The sequence below is a fragment of the Temnothorax curvispinosus genome, unplaced genomic scaffold (genome assembly GCF_003070985.1).
Source record: "Temnothorax curvispinosus isolate PA1 unplaced genomic scaffold, ASM307098v1 QBEX01013131.1, whole genome shotgun sequence".
NCBI classification, from domain to species: Eukaryota; Metazoa; Arthropoda; class Insecta; order Hymenoptera; family Formicidae; genus Temnothorax; species Temnothorax curvispinosus.
In genome coordinates this window covers 114,489-132,300 of record NW_020222911.1, presented here as the reverse complement: position 1 = coordinate 132,300, position 17,812 = coordinate 114,489, and the positions used below count along the sequence as shown (strand labels likewise).

General features: G+C 37.2%; 2 protein-coding genes across 3 annotated transcripts; both read left to right on the top strand.

Moving 5' to 3' along the window:
• Positions 1-11,522: 11,522 nt before the first annotated feature.
• LOC112463243 lies at positions 11,523-12,088 on the top strand. The gene is made up of 2 exons (XM_025029510.1): positions 11,523-11,922; positions 12,001-12,088. The coding sequence occupies exons 1-2, from the start codon at positions 11,553-11,555 to the stop codon at positions 12,006-12,008; spliced, it is 378 nt and encodes a 125-aa protein (XP_024885278.1). The 5' UTR covers positions 11,523-11,552; the 3' UTR covers positions 12,009-12,088.
• Positions 12,052-17,790, top strand: LOC112463242 (sprouty-related, EVH1 domain-containing protein 3). 2 transcript variants are annotated; one of them, XM_025029509.1, is made up of 6 exons: positions 12,052-12,132; positions 12,216-12,522; positions 12,685-12,853; positions 15,044-15,069; positions 16,439-16,995; positions 17,384-17,790. In XM_025029509.1, the coding sequence occupies exons 1-6, from the start codon at positions 12,128-12,130 to the stop codon at positions 17,538-17,540; spliced, it is 1,221 nt and encodes a 406-aa protein (XP_024885277.1). In that variant the 5' UTR covers positions 12,052-12,127; the 3' UTR covers positions 17,541-17,790. The 2 variants fall into 2 exon arrangements, with proteins under 2 accessions (XP_024885277.1, XP_024885276.1); XM_025029508.1 differs by having other exon boundaries at positions 15,008-15,069.
• The last annotated feature ends 22 nt before the right edge of the window (positions 17,791-17,812 follow it).

The following is a 17,812-nucleotide window of genomic DNA, read 5'->3' as shown; positions in this document are numbered from 1 at the left end:
TAAGTCAGTCACCATTAACATTCAAAGAGACGTACAGGAGACGTTACAAAAATGCTGTGAGAAAAAAGGAAGACAATGCAAAGGCGTGTTATGAAATGAAAATAAAACCATGCAATATGAAACTATTATTTCATCCTTGTTTAACATTTGCAAACAACAAAGGGAGCTTTCCAGCAGGGTACACATATCGACACAGGAATCATTCTGTTTTTGTCTTTCACTGAATATCAAACAAAGAGAGAATGACTTTCTCTATGTTGATATGTGTCTTTTGCTGGAAAGCTCCCAAAAATAAAATAATTTACTGTGTTACACTAGTTGGTTTCCATTTGCATCAAAACTCAGATAATTCTTATTGTATAACCTGTATTGTTATGCGATAATTGTCATCAAAATAAGCAGGTTAAGTACAAAATGACATATCTTATTTGAGTATAAAATACTGACATAACTGAGAGATTCAGTATTACTTTAGTATAAATGGAAAGCAACTATTTTTGCCCATTACCTAGCATCCTAGCTGTACACGTGCCCACTCGTTCTGTACGCGCATTGCGCATTTAAACATCTGCGCAAGGGTGCTGCGCGCTGCGCGCGTGTTGGACGCTCCCATCTAATGCCCATATCACACTCAAGGATGCCAGAGTCTGGCATCCTTGAAGGTCTATCCATCAGACAAACTTGCATAGGTGCATAACCATATGCATAAAGAAACGGATTGGTCTATTTCCTTATCTTTATGCACATGCATATAGATTAATCAATTCTCTTATGCTTATGTTTATGGGCTTTTGCAAGTTTGTGTGGATATAGCTTGAGTGTGATACGGGCATTAACCCCGGTGTCCACGATGCAAGAACTGTGTCCAAGTTTCGGTTTAAGCCAATTAACTTGCAGCTCTTACAGAAAAGCAGCAGTTTTATTGGCTTAAACCGAAACTCGGACCGAAAAAAAAAATATGTATATATCAGCAAAAACAGAAAAAAACGAATCGGTTATTCGATTCTAAGAGTAACGAATCGATTCGCAAAGAAATCGAATAGCAAAGAATCGATTCAAAAAAGCGATTTTTTGACCAAAAGAATCGATCGAAGAAAAGATCGATCTTTTAAAGAATCGAATCGGAATCGAACATCCCTACATATAGATATATATATGTATTGTGAGACTAATTATTTATTATTAAAAAAATTAGTAATCATTTTTGGTAATTGTAGAGATGGGGGGCACCACCTTGGATGACCTTGATACTTTAGTATGTTGTCAAGGTCACCCTCCTGAGTGACCTTCAGAAGTTTAAGTGTTTAAAGCGCGTCAACTAACCTATGTAGGTTAGTGACGCGCTTTAAACACTTAATATTTTTAAAGCGCGTCACTAACCTACATAGGTTAGTTGACGCGCTTTAAACACTTAAATACTTTTAAAGCGCGTCACTAACCTACATAGGTTAGTTGACGAGCTTTAAACACTTAAATACTTTCAAAGCGCGTCACTAATCTATACGCCGAAGGCGTGATCGGTTTCAAAGTGTATGCGTGAACTATTTCGACATATATATTAGTCATTTATGCTTTCCAATACTCAAAATAGCTGCTATATTTTTCAAACTTTTTTTATTAATAACTTTTTAACGAATAACGAGCGCGGGCTGAAACCTTCTGAAGGTCACTCAAAAGGGTGACCTTGACAATATACTAAAATATCAAGGTCATCCAAGGTGGCCCTCCATCTATACAATTACTGTCATTTTTTACTAATTATCAATTGGCAAAAGGAAATTAATTCATTTCCGCTTAAATACTAATTTTCACTAGTAACTAGACGTTTTTTTCTGACAAATTACCAATTTTTTAAGTAATGCGTAATTTACTTCTACCTAAATATTATTAATTTTTACGTAATTAGTAATTTTTTGTAACTCATAACTAAACATTGGAGTTTTTATATGCAGATTGGTGGTAAAAAGTAATTAATAACTAAGATTACGTTATTTATAATGTTTGTTGGGGATTCCCCCAATTTAGCAATGTAAAATTTATATCTTAAACCGTTATATGTACTGCGATATACGTTTCGTTTGCTTCTCACGCGAAATGCTCGATAAGTTCGGAACCGCCGGAAAAAGCCAAGCCGCGCTGAAGGCGAGCGCGCGTCAGCATCCCCACGCGGCTCGCCCGACCGCCGGCCTCCCTTCCAACGAACCCGCCGCGCCGCGGTATATAAGCCGGCGCTCCGACAGGAGCCGACACTTCGTCTTATCTCCGGCTCTCTGCTGCCTTCGACGAAGCCTACCCTATCCAACTTCCTAGGGCGACACATAAAACGAGGTCCGGTGCTCCAAGTCTCGACTGAGTACTCTCAGGTGTCCCCGAACTCCAGCCTACCAAACCGACGATCACGATTCCGCGGGGTCGAGCACGCTCGGTCTCGTTGCGAGCCCTCTCGCTGTCGTGACCCCGGTGCTTAATTCGCTTCCTGCCGTATATACCTACCGCGTCTCTGTAGGCATCGGACGTTAGACCGCGTTTCGCAACTCCGTCACACCGCGACAATTGCATCCGCGATACCGTCTATCGTTTCTACCGCTTTTCTGTGCGCACGTTATGTAAATCGCATTTCAAAACTACGCATACGACACGTCACAGCGCGCCGAGTGCATTCGCACTAATTTCTTTGTACATCTCGCGTTTCGTCAGTTTTGTTTTGTTATATCGAATAAAGTTTATATGCATTGTAAATCAATTGCTGTCTTTTGGGCCTTCCACTCAACTTCCTAACAAGCGATTGAGTCCGCGGTTAACTGAAACCCCGGTCGTCTCATAGTTAAAGGGCTGAACGAAGCCACTCGCAATTATCTCGCGTTCTCGCGGAACGGATTCGGCGATTCGTTCGGCGCGTTTATTGCGCGTCCGAACAATGTTCAACATATTTATACCTAACATAAGTTGCAGTATAAAGATCTTAGGCATTATAAGTAACATAACCTTAGTTATTAATTGCTTCTTTCCAACAATCTGCACGTAAAAAATCCGATGTCTACTAATAACTAATTTTCTAATTCAATAAAACTTTCAGTAAATATGTAGAATAACGGCACTCTCTCTGATTCTTTGAAATTTTCAAATTTTTTGTATTTTGGATAGTAAAAAAGATTCTCAGAAAGAAAATTATTGCTCATATTCCGTTTGTTAATTAATACTTAAAATACCACGATGTTGGTAAGTAAAAAAATAATAATTTATGAATACAAGTAAAGTGTGCAAGTAGAAACCTGCACATTGCTTCTTCATAGTTTTTAAGTGTGCAAGTAGAAACCTTTGCTCACAAAGCTTCCTCTATTTGTTTTGGCTTCCTCATAGAGGAAGCTTTGTGAGCAAAGGTTTCTACTTGCAAAAAACCCCTTTACCGATCATCGCCAAATTCAATACCGACCTTCCTTGAATGATACTCTATTGATTAAAAAAAAAAAAAAACAGCCCGATATCTCAATATTTGCGGAAGTTAGAGCAACTACGGACATTTTTAAAAAAATTCAAAATTTTTAAAAAAAAATCGGTAACCCTTTTATTATATATATATTAACAATTTTTATTAATTTTATTATATTTTTCAGTCTTTTCTACTTCTATTTCATATATAATTCGTTAAGATTTGGTTGATCAGTTCTGGAGTTATAGAAATTTCTGTAAATTTGGCACAGACATACATACATACATACATACCGACATTTTTTTTAATGCAATATTTCGACGTTTTAAAACACTCTGAACATATTGACATTAAAAACTCAAAAAACAATTTTTTCTTTGGTTTCTTTTACCCCTATTTTATATATAATTCTGTTGCGCTCGCCGAGTCGTTTGTTCACTCGCACTCTCTCTTACTCGCGCAACCGGCACTCGCGGTCAATGAGACGACACAATGTAAGAAAAGGATAGACTCGTTTATTAAGTAGAGCAAACGGATTTGAACACAGAATCGAGCTGTCACGTCCGCTCGGAGACGGAGGCTCAGAACAAAACGACAACAAATCGTAGTAAATCAATCAATAAACAGCTGGTCGTCAGGGACGATCTTCGACTTCCGTTCGTGCAACGGGTGTCAACGCGGGCGCAACACTGCCCCCCTTCTTCAAAATTGTCGTCCCGACAATCCTGGAGAGCAGTTTTCGAGAGACAACGGCTCTTCTTCGGCATAGACTCCAGGGCATCAGGTCGGCTTCCTGCCCTACCCCGAGCTGCTGCTACGGGTTACCGGGCGCCGATCCTTTCCCAGCCCAATCCGCCCGAAGTTCCGAGTACGTCGTCCTCTTCCCAGCCGGTACCAGAAGAGGTCCCCATTCGGCACTTCCAGGGGGGACTGGCCAGGCTCCCCTACGCCGATTCTAGGGTGACCCTCTTCCAGCTTCTCCTTCGCAGGCCCGGTCGTCGCCGCTTTTCCTTCCAATCTTCGGACAAGGGGGGGGGGAAACTTCCCGTGGACCCTGCGCCCCGCAGGGCTCCCCAGGTCCCCGCCCGGCATTTGCCCTATGGCTCACGGGAAAACCACGGGTCAAAAACCGTGAGCAGGCGGTCTTCTTTTTTAAAAAAAGGTTCTCCCTCGAAGAGATTTCGCAGGTGATTTGCGAAGCGGTAGGTGAGATCTTCTCCCAGATCCATAGACTTACCTCTGAGGAAGAACAAAACACAACACGCAGTAACAAGGAACAACACAATCTTAATTTATTCCTAACATTCTACTCTTTTCAGAATTCTTCTTAAAATTTTGCGACATGTTTCCCTCTCCAAAACGCAATTTTATTTTTTTTAATTCTGCGAGTTTTTCGACGTCCTCTATTGATACTAAAATTGAACGCACCTTTCCCCGTAAGCAAGAGGCCAACGTACGTCACAGTTTTCGTTGCGTCCCCCCAGCGATTCGCGCGCGCGATTAAATTGAATTGCGAGAAGAATTTTTGGAGCAAAACTGTCCCATCGAATATATCGCCGTTTAGGTATAAGCTCAAGCTTATAGCCCAAATCAGTGCAAGCATTTCTATCCCCCGCGTTTGCAACTCGCAACCCCAAAAGTCTCCGGTAGCTCTTAACCCAGAAGGACTTAGTTGGTTAAGACGCAGGAGCTCCTCTTCCTGCCGTAGCAACGTCGCTGCGAACTCCGCTTCCTTCCGCCCTTGCTTCTCTCGCAGCTGGCGTAACTCCTGTTGAGCGGCCTGCAACGTCGTTTCTGCGGAAGACACTGGGGTGCCTGCCCGAGCCCTTTTTCTCGTCGGCGCCGTCGTCATCGTCTCGTCCGTCGCTCGTCCAATCTCTTCGCCCGTCCTATCGTCGCTCGTATAATCCTCGCTTCCGATCCCGGACGAGCCCCCAAAATGTTGCGCTCGCCGAGTCGTTCGTTCACTCGCACTCTCTCTCACTCGCGCAACCGGCACTCGCATTGACCATGAGACGACACAATGTAAGAAAAGGATAGACTCGTTTATTAAGTAGCACAAACGGATTTGAACACAGAATCGAGCTGTCACGTCCGCTCGGAGACGAAGGCTCAGAACAAAACAACAACAAATCGTAGTAAATCAATCAATAAACAGCTGGTCGTCAAAGACGATCTTCGACTTCCGTTCGTGCAACGGGTGTCTCAACGCGGGCGCAACAATTTTTTTAGGTTAATTAGAGCCAATTTTATACGCAATCAAAGGTTCATATACGAATTTACGAAAACAAAGCTTCCTCTATTATCGTTTCAATTATCATTTTCTTGACATCGTGATGTTTTAAGTATTAATTAGAAACAAACGGAACATGAGCGACGGTTTTTCTTCTCAGAAACTTTTTTACTACACAAAATGCACTAAAAAGTAATTAAGATACTTCGGAAAAATCTTTATTACACGATAGTGCCTGTTACACGTGCATATAAATACAATAAATTTTTTAGAAATATAGTGCTTGTCACACGTGCATATAGATACAGATTACTTTCTCGTTTTCTTTAACTTTTACAACTTAAGACACAGCATATACGTATGTACATGTGCGATTTTGGATACACCTTCTTTCTTAAAAATCTCGGCATTAGCTGCCTGCAGTCAATGGCCGCGTTTAGCAGAAACAACTGTTGAGTTCGTCTTATCAACACTCTGCGTTGATTGGATAGTTCTAAAAGTAAGAGCCAATCACGTTTGACTGCTACTCAGCGGCTTGGTCTGCTGAACGCGCCCAATATAAACATGTTACCACCCAGTAAGCAAGAAACACCAAGAAACATTTTAAATATTGTACATTACAGCAACGTTTTAACATTAATGCAATGTAGTTGAAATGTTTCTTGACGTTTTTTGCTTACTGGGCACTATCTGTCATCACTTTTTTTTCTTGAGGTTATTATCCCTCGGGTGAAGGAAATTTAACGTGTCTCCCGGCAATACAACACATCATTATCACTATCTGTCACTATCCATTCTAGGTTATCTGAGTTATAACTGAGCGCGCTGAACGCAGAACGCACTGTCTGCACTGAGCGCACACGTATGTATATGCTAAAGCCGATCCAGCCACGTAAGTGCTGGTCTACAACCTTGTTTTAAAGGGTATTTAAGGTCTAAGCCGTAAGAAATTGACCAATCACAGTCGAGTATATTTCTCACATTCCACTGTGATTAGTCAGTTTTTTACAGCTTAGAGCTTAAATACCTTTTAAAGCAAGGTTGTAGACCAGTACTAACGATTATATCGAGATTTCAAAATCTCAGGTACTCGCAACTCGTCGCGTCGCGTAAAGATACACGATCTCGCGTGTACTTGGCGTGAGACACTACCGTGTCTCTTGATGTCTTGATCTTTCTATCCTGGGACCGTATTCTCAAGCCTGCCCTAATGATTTTCATATGCGACTTTCTATTTGAAAAGTATTGAATTTCGCATGCGAGTTTCATGAAAACGATTCGAGAATAGGACCCCTGGACCCCTATTCTGTAACTCTAACGACAGTGTCGGTATCGTTATGTCGTCGTTGCGCAGCTTTTTTTCCATATAGTATACCTGCGCAACGACAACGTAACGATACCGACACTGTCGTTACAAGTTACAGAATAGGGGTCCTGGCCGATAATAAGTCATAACTCATACATATCGATCTGATTTACCTGCTGGATCGATAATAACGCGCGCATGGTTTATCATCGAAAGCGATATTAGCGCCGCATAGTGTCGAAAAAGTGAAAGAGACGGCGACGACGATAATAACAACGTATCTTAAGGGGATCCTGCAGCCGTATGATTTACCGACATTATCGTTTTTCGATGGATCTTTTAATTGGCTTTACAGAATTGCTAGTTTTTGGTCTAGAATTAAAGTACGCACAAAAATCTAGGGTAGAAAACGCGATTTTATATCAAAAACACCAAAAAATTAAAAATGTTACTTATTTGGGCACATACCAGCTGTCACCTGACGACAATATTTACTTAAAACAAAAATTCTGCAGTTTATACATACATAATGTTTATCATCTGTCCTTGGGAAAACATGTAGGAATAATATCGTGCAAGTAAAAGTAAGATTCAATGCGTACAAAAAAAGATCCATCGAAAAATTATTTTAGTAATGCAAATACGGATGCAGAATAACAAGAAGAGCAGCAACAGTAGTTGCCGGATCTTGCAAGAGATGGCGAGCAATCGAAAAAAGGACAGATATTATTTCGTTAGACAAAGACAGATATAGGGAAAACAAAATTAGAAAGGTTGACATTATCGACATCGAGGAAGTTCGCCAGTCACTGCAGGATCCCCTTAATCGAAATATTTACATTTTGGATCATTGCATCATATCTCCGCTCGTAGGGCACGTAGAAAAAAAACAAAAACACTTATTATATAAATCGACTCCAAGCTATCGATTGAGCCTACTCAGAACTCGATCCGTTCAGTCATTATCGAGATCTCAAAATCTCGGGTAAGGTAAACGTCCTAGTGGCCGGACACGTATCAGTGTCCGACCACATTGGAGAAAAATATTTAGTATTTATTTGAACAATTAAAAATAAAAATAATAATTATTGTAAAAAAAAACTTTAATAATTAAAGTAATTTAAATCGACCGTGACTGGCAATATATAACGTCTTTTCGATATGAACATTGAAAAACTGTGAGCCAACTTGGTTTGTCGGATTCACACAGCACTTTTTCGGATCAATCATCGAGACATTATTAATTTTGACCATGGTTTTGGTCAGTTGATGTAATTTCTAAATTAAATAGTTTTTAAATTTTATTTTTAAATTTTTAAATTTTAACTTTAATATTTAACGATTAATTGGGAAAAGCTTATTTTTATTTTTAATTGTTCAAATAAATAGTAAATATTTTTCTTCAATGTGGTCGGACACTGGTACGTGTCCCGCACTAAGACATTTATCTTACTTGCAACTCGTCCGCGTCGCGTAAAAGAGTCACGGTGCGGTTTCGCTTCGCATGTACTTGGCGCGAGACACCACCGTCTCGCGCCTGTCTCTTGATTATAATTCTCGTGTAGTTCTGAACGTGTTCTAACATTTTCTAAAGAGTTCTAAAGAGAATTCTCTTCTAAACAGAATAAAAATTATTTAAATACTTGCACACTTAAAAACTATGAGGAAGCAAGTTTCTACTTGCACACTTTTTTTTATAGATAAAGTATCATTAAAGATAGATTGGTGTTGAATTTGGCAATGATCGGTGAATGGATTTTGTAAATTTTAATTATGGTTTTATAAAAGAAAATACTTTTCTGAAAATTTAATTGCTTTAAACTTTTAATTAAATTATAATTCTTTAAAATATAGCTGTTTGTATGTTTTTAAACAACAGGCCGGGCTTGGGACCGTTCAAGGCGGAGTTAAAAAAAAATAAAAAAGTATAAAGAAAAACAATTAGCATCGCGCTATAACGACTTCAACGTTTCGATACATTTATTTTCGATTGATATTGATATTGATTGACCTTTTTCCCACGAACATCGATTTATTATATCATTTTATAATCAATCTTATGTGTTAACATTTTTTAAGCAAAAATCGATAACCCTTTTACCAACCCTTGCAAAATTCAAAACAACTTTATTTTAATGATACTCTATATAAAATTACATGTACATCTTATACACTCTTTAAACAGAAATCGGTAATTCAACCTAATCTTAAAGTATTATATATGAAATAAAGGTAGAAAAGACTGAAGAATATAATAAAATTAGAAGTAGCCTAATTGAATCATTTCCGTTTTTCCGATAAATAACCGTAAAAAATTACGTATTATTTCCCGAAAAATTAAAATGTTTTTCTACTCGAGTTTCATACTATTGAATCATTTCCGTTTTTCCGATAAGTGACCGTAAAAAATTACATATTATTTCCCGAAAAATTAAAAATTTGTTCTTGACTTATTAATAAAAATTGCTAATTATGAAAGGGTTACCGATTTTTATCTAAAAAAAAATTAAGCTCATTGTCTCAAAATTTGCGGAAATTAGGGCAATCATATATATTTTTTTAGATAAAAATCGGTAACCCCTTCATAATTAGCAATTTTCATTAATTCTATTATATTCTTCAATTATTTCTACCCCTATTTCATATATAATTCGTTAAAATTTGGTTAATCAGTTCTTGAGTTATAGAAATTTTGGTAAATTTTGCTGTTTTTTTAGATAAAAATTGGTAACCCCTTCATTATTAGGAATTTTTATTAATTTTATTATATTCTTCAGTTTTTTTTACCCCTATTTCATATATAATTCTTTAATATTTCATATATAATTCGTTAAGATTTGGTTGATTTCAAGTTTGAGGTTCAACACCAACCTATCTTTAATGATACTCTACGATTTTTCAACGTTTTCGAACATAAGCAACACATTAGCATTGAAAACTCAAAAAACAATTTTTACTTTGGTCTTTTCTACCCCTATTTCATATATAATTCTTTTAAATTCGGTTGATTAGACTTAGCTTTATATGCGAGCAAAATTATGGACCTTTGATCGCGTATAAAGCTGGATCTAATCAACCAAATCTTAAAAAATTATATATGAAATAAGGGTAGAAAAGATTGAAAAATATAATAAAATTAGAAATAAATCGATATCTCCAAATTTGCGGAAGTTAGAGCAACCACGGACATTTCTAAAAAAATTCAAAATTTTTTTTAAAAAGAACCCCTTTTCCGATAATCGCCAAATTCAATACCAACCTTCCTTGAATGATAGGTACTCTATCGATTAAAAAAAAAACATCCCGATATCTCAAAAATTACAGAAGTTAGAGCATATACGGACAACAAAAACATACATACACACACACATACATACATACACACGGACATTTTGTACAAAAGTGATTTTTCGACGTTTTAGAACATTCTAAACACTTTGCCAAAAATACTTAAAAACATTTTTTTCACGAAAACAAAGCTTCCTCTATGAGGAAGCAAAAATAAATAATGCTTATTGTCAGAACTTTTTAGAAAACGTTAAAACACATACAGAACTACACGAGAATTATAATGGAACTTACAAAACTATCGAAAATCGGCCAGTGTCTTACCCATATACCCGTAAATGCAGGTTTCTCGGCGATAAAAATTATTTAAAAATAAAAAAACAATGTTTATCGCCAGAACTCTTCCTAGAACTCATGTAAAACTATAGATCTTTTAAAATCTGACAAATACCGTACCGGAAACTTTCGCAGGACAAAGTGAAACGCTGCGTGAACCTGGTGTCTCAGTTTGCACTAACGCATTTTTTGGCTTTAATGGCCAGAACTATTTGTTTAAACTATCAGGAACTCTACCCCGGCGAAAATGAGAAGTTTCATAAACGTTTGTTTGATTTTTACGTGAGCGTTTGCGGAAGTTCGTTAAGAGTTTAGAAACGGTCAGTAGAGAGTTCGTATAGAGCGGAAATTGCAACGCTGCAGCATTTGAAAGGCGTTTGTATATAACGTTTTTGAGAGTTTGCACAGCGTTTACATGACGTATGATGTTTGCTGAGAGTTCTTTAAAACATTTAGAGGTCCTCTGTTAAGCGTTTATAATAAGTTGAAAGCGTTTGCTTTCATCATTGGAAACTGCGTGCAGCTTCTATTGAGCGTTTAATGGGCGTTTAAGGTCAATCCAGACAAACTTGCATAGCGCATAAACATAAGCATAAGAGATTTGATTGGTCCATATGCATGTGCATAAGGAAATAGACCAATCCGTTTCTTTATGCGTATGGTTATGCACCTATGCAAGTTGTCTGGATAGACCTTTAGGGCCCGGACACACACTTCTGCACAACGCATAATGCGTAATCATAAGAAAATTGATTGGTCCATACACATGTGCATAAAGAAATAAACCAATCAATTTTTTTATGCTTACGCATTATGCGTTGTGCAGAAGTGTGTGCTCCCCGCTTTACTCTTGTCGTTAGAAGAAACGGCGTAAAGAGCGTTAAATGTTAAAATCTGCTTTTTACCTCGCAGGGGGTCTGCTTATATACGCGGCTGGATGTATTTTAAATGCGAGAAAGATGCGCCGCCTAGCGGCATTGTTAGAAGAACGTTTGCTGAACGGAAGGAAAATGCTTGTGTTACGGAGTCGGGAAAAGCGTTTCTTGGGCGTCTTCAAGCCGTTTGCGTTAACGCCTTACAAATCGTTTACTGCGCCTATACAATTCGCCATCGGAAGAGCGTTTGCTGAACGGATTGAAAACGCTTGTCTTACGACGTTGGGAAAAGCGTTTGCTGAACGTTTGAAAAATCTGACAGCAAACTTACTGCACGCAGCGTATACTGAGCGTTCTCTGAAAAGCGTTGCCTCAGCATTTCAGAACTTTCATGAAACGTTATATACAGCGTTTTATAAGCGTTCTGGAAGCGTTCAAAATCCAACGACGTTGTGTAAGTGTTCTTATAAAGTTTGAAAGCGTATAAACTCTCAAAAAACCCTCATTGAACGGTTGTCAACGCTTTATAAAGCTTCTTAGTTTTCGTCAGGGATATAGAACTATTGAAAAGGAAGCCAGAACTTTCAATAGTTTGTGAGTTTCTGCAAAATGAGACGCCAGCTTCACACACACCTACTGTATTACTATTGGAATTAGACATGTTGTATGTGTCTATTATTTTACTTTGATAGACATGCGTATATGAGTGATACATGATATAATAACTGTCATATTTGTTCTTTGCAGTGGTAACTATCTGGTAAGGGTCCATGCCCAGGTAATGACGAGAGATGACAGTTCCGGTGGTTGGGTTCCTTTGAGCGGTGGTGGATTAGCGAATGTCTCAGTCAGGCGTAGAGTCACTCCCTCAGGAGTACATCAAATAAACAATACTAATGGAACCACTATTCCTACCACGACTAATCCTACGAATTCCGTCTCCAATGCAGCGGTCGGTCTTCAGAACCATGGATCTTCCAATATCTCCCCGCCTGGCGCGAATAAAAGAAAACATGAATATCTTATTTATGGGAAACGTATTACCGATCAGTCGGTAGGTCTTGCTATATTTTATAAATATTTTATTATTTAAAGAAGATATATAAACAAAAGCTGTTTTAGTACAGTTTAAATCGTAGTTTGTGTTGTAAAATATAACATGAATGTATATGGTATTGTACATGACTTGTATAAAAATAAATCTTTTTTTTTTCAGGTTGTTCTTAGTTGTACAATTAAAAAAGATTTCGAATATAATAAGGTAATGCCAACTTTTCATCACTGGCGGACAGGGGAAAAGAAGTTTGGTTTAACGTTTCAAACAGCTGCCGACGCAAGGGCGTTTGACAAAGGTGTTCGAACAGCAGTTGAGGAACTATTGGAAGGTACACAGAATTTTCCTAAACAAGATTAATTTTAAGAGATTATTATTCAGAATAATTGTTAATATTAAAAAATTGCATTTATAATGTATCATAAATTTCCAAGTTACAGTATACAATTTGATCTGTTTAGTTTGTTCTTTCTGTACTTTATTCTTTTTTTTTGTTTGCGAAGTCTCAATATAGGTACTTGTTTCAATTGCAAAAATATATATAGTTAAGGAGGTTGTCGCGCTACTTCCTAGTCAATAAACAGTTTATTCTTAAAATTGATTAAAATAATAATATATTAAAACATGAACAATATCTAATTCGCTAATGTCATTATACATAATAGTTTTATATGTAAAAATGACAAAATGAAAATTATAAGACGCTCATTTGATTGCGATAACTGACAGCAAGTGACAGTCATAGGCTACGGTCCGATCCACACTCAAACGCTGTAAGCATTATTCTGTCTTCGTTGCACATCGAATATCAAACAAAGATAGAACGATACTTTCAACGCTGTGAACGTGAGTCGGACCGCAGCCGCCATACATATGTTACGTTGCACCTTATATGCGTCATCCATTTGTCAAATATTCTTGCTTTTTTTTATTGAAAAATATAAATTTCTTTCAAACTGTACGGTCAATTTAGATAAAACTTTGCCACAACGAACTTAAATGTTTACTTTGTACTCATATTGTCAGACAGCAACGTGTCCCGCATTCTCAGATAGCAACGTGTCTGCATTATTGCTGGTATATTGCCGACAATATAGAGTGTGTTGCTATCAGAATTGTGGCAACTGAGTCCGCATTTGTCGGCAAGTTGATGCCTTCATGATATAACAATTTTGTACAGCAACTTCCCAGCAACTTGTGCTTGGCAACTTATGCTGCGGTCTAAAATCGTTGATTTAAAATTCGAGCTGTTCCCAGACAGCAAGTATGTCTAAAAGACGTCGTAAAGACATCTTTTAGACATCTTGTAGACATGCGTGCTATCTAGGTTGCTGTCATGTTGCTGTAATAATTCATAGGATCACACAATGCATTATTATCAACGCGAAGTAAATTTGATGCTGCTCTCTTACCGACAAATTGCTGGCAATACATCCAATGTTTCCTGCGTGTTGCTTCAAATATTAAATTACTCGAAATCAATTGAAGCAAATGTACGGCAAGTTGCCAGCATCATAAGCAATCACAGGTTTGCGCTATTTTGCTCAGACACGCTTTGCTATCTAGGTAGTTATAACGATTTTTTAAATTTCTGTCTTATATCCAAATGTCTCAAATTAAGAGAAAATACCATAGATAAGGTTTTGCATACATTTGTAATGTAAAATTTTATACATTTAGAATTAAATATCTTCAAAACGGTAAAAGTAAATGAAATTTTTTTTACATATTGTTGATATAATTAACTTTCGTGTTATGTGTATTATAGACTTGTGTCTTATTATATTTCATCAAACGCGCTAACCTTCGTAAGAAGGTTGACGCGCTAACTATATATAGTGTAATTTTGTGTACCATAAAAATTTCATTCACTTTTACTGTACGGAAGCAGAGATACATAATATGATATTTACATGGGCAGTATATCTATATATATACCATTTCTGTAACTTCTAAAGCAAATATCTCAGAAATGGTGAAAGTCAATAAAATTTTTTCTACATGTTGTTGATATAATTAACTTTCATATTATGTATTATATATGTATTATAGACATGTATTATAGACTTGTCTTATATTTTATCAAACGCGCCAACCTCCTTAACGAATAAACACTTATACATATATAGTGTACATTGGGATTTTTTTGCAACAGAGTGGATGACATTTTTTAGCATTTTTTTTTCTTTGTGATTACGTGGACGTTCTATCTACTTTTACCCATTATATTTGAGTATTAATAAAATGTGAATTGCACGATATTAAAATGTTACGTCAAAGTCATCTATATTGTCACAGAGTAACTCTTAAATAAATATTACAAGGATTTTTTATGATATCTTATTAACTCGTTCGCACTAATCATTTTGCTGCAATTTATTACGGATTACGTAAATGGTAAGCTCAACAGCTTTAAATTCATGTTTTATCGTTTTTTGCTTTTTGATACGATCTTATTGAGAAATTTTATGTTTTAATGCGATAGGTTTGTCTGATTTAACGTTGACTACCGATGTTCCAGACGCTGGGGATGAAGATGTTTTCATGGTAAAAAAATTTATTTTTTCTATAATCTATTAATTTTAATCGAGAAGACATTAATTATATGATAAAGGAGAGAACTTATAGCGAAATAAATCAAAAGGAAAGATAAAGCAACAGTTTCTTATCTAAAAAAAGGTCCTCTTATTGGGACGGCGCGTGCCACTCTTAGCCGCTAGGGGCGCTAGCAAAATTGGAGACGCACCGAGCTGTCACCGCGAGTACCGAGCATATCGTTAACGAGAAAATTTGTGTACATAAACGTAAATATTTCGGAATTTTTTAACATGCCGGGAATGTGTGTGGCATATAGATGTAAAAATAAGGGAGAGCATTGGTTCCCGAGGGACAAGATGATGAAAAAACGGTGGATCATCGCTGCTATAAAACGCGAGGATTTATGTCCGAATACAAATTCGCGACTAAACATATGTTTCATTATATGTCTATTAATTTCATTGTAAACTCACTACTTTCAAAGCCGGTGGTAATATAATCCTCAGGTCTAAAGTGGTTTGTGCACAGCGAATTTGTATTCGGACATAAATCCTCGCGTTTTATATGCGGTGATCTATCGTTTTTTTCATCATATCTTGTCCCTCGGGAACCGATTCCCTCCCTTATTTTTACATCCATATGCCACACACACATTCCCGGCATGTTAAAAAATAATTCTCCAAACCTCTCTACTCATTAAACGTAAACATTATGACACGTCTCCATTTTCGGTGCTGCCCTCTGCGCTGAGCTTCTCATCTCGCCGTCCCCATAAAAGCGGTATAAAACCCTGAAGTTGGTCGCGTTTGCAATTGTTGCCGTGTTATTGCGAACGTGATTGGTCGTTTCAATTTAGTCGATTGATCGAGTGTACAAATGTTTTTTAGGTAAGGCTGATCTACAATGTGCTCTTTGCTTTCTGTTTTTTGCTCTTAACCTCTTTGCGACTATCTCGTATTTCGCAATTCCGTCGCGAAACGTGATGTTTCTTGTCTCTTCTGAAGTTCGTCAATTTTTATCTTGGGCGACAGAGAACAAAAAACATCGCGTTACGCGACGCAATTGCGAAATACGGGATAGTCGCAAACAGGTTAAGAGCAAAAAACGGGAAGCAAAGAGCACATTGTAGATCAGGCTATGTTCAGTATAACGCTCTCCCCTCCGATTTTCTTGAAATTTCCTGAGAAGAATGTATTTTACACACAAAAATAAACTATTTTACAAAATTTCAAGAAAATTGGAGGGGAGAGCGTTATACTGAACATTTACCGTTTTTTGCATAGATAATAACAAATAAAAAACATCACAAAGCGCGCGCGAAGCGTGCGTTATAATTTAGTCATATCTACTAATTTATTAAAATTATCAAAATTTACAGACTTTGAATTTGCCAGTGGAACCACCTGAGCCACGTGCGTCTTCGGATACACCTCATGGATTTCGAGTGCCGAATTATTCTCAATATTCGGAGCTTCCTGACTCTCACCGATCTATCCATTACATCGGTGGTTCTTCCACCATTAAAGCTCCACCGACGCAACATCCTCTGGCTTCTGCCACAGACATTGGATCAGATAATTATCCCTATGTGCAGCTTACAACACTTAATCATGAATATCTGTATCCTATTATTGACGATCATAAGGGTGAGAGATTAGACGGACATAATACTTCTAATAGCGGAAGCTCTTTGAAGAAACCAGACACAATAATATCGCAACCTTCGAAGAATACTATGAAACGTAATGTACGTTTACGTTGCAAGCATTGTCAAGAACTGTATTCGGAGCAACATAATCCAAAAGGTTCCTGCGAGTATGCTCCCGATCCAATTAGGCGTGGAATTGCAACAGTCTCTTGTTTGTCATGTGCCCAATGTATGTTATATCACTGCATGAGTGACGCCGAAGGTGATTTTGCACAAAATCCTTGTAGGTAAGTAGAATATTTCAGACAATTACAGTCAGACGATTTGTATCTTTTTAACTTTATTATTGTATTATTTATTTTATATATTTAACTAATATACATTTGTATTTATATTATTTGTATTATTATTTTCTAACTACTTTTTTTGCATTGTTTTGTATTACAAAAATTTGGATTTTTTAGGAATTTATTGCATTTTAAATTTCTTGCAAAGATTGTATAAAAAATGTAAGATCAGTTTTTTTAAGGAATATCTTTGGATGTGTGCTACTTTTTAAACTATATATTAGTATCTATCGTTATTAAATACTTTTTTACGATATATGCAATCTCTTAAAGATTTAGTTGATTAGTATTGTGCAACATTCGAGTAAATTACAAAATGTCAAATCAGTTGTAGTACAGAAGAAGGATGGGGACGAAGATGGTGCGGTTTGGCCTTGTTGTCAATCATCGTCCCTTGCTTGTGGATATATCCTCCTCTTAAAGCTGTACATTGGTGTGCAGTTTCCTGCGGCATGTGCGGCGGGCGTCACCATCCTACGGAATAGTTGGAAGAACCCTTTGATATCTCTGCTCCATATTTGATTGGTTCAAGCAATTTTTCCACATCATACAACGCAGTCGCCAATGTATATGAATGTCATGATTTGAGTATGGGTCGTTGTCAGAGGTATCAAAGGGGTAGACAGTTTCCAGTGCACGCACTTATCCATCAGAGTCATCTCTAAGAAAAAAAAATTGGTCAAAGAGAAAAGACCCAATTTAGATGTTTTACACACACACACACACACACACACACACACACACACACACACACACA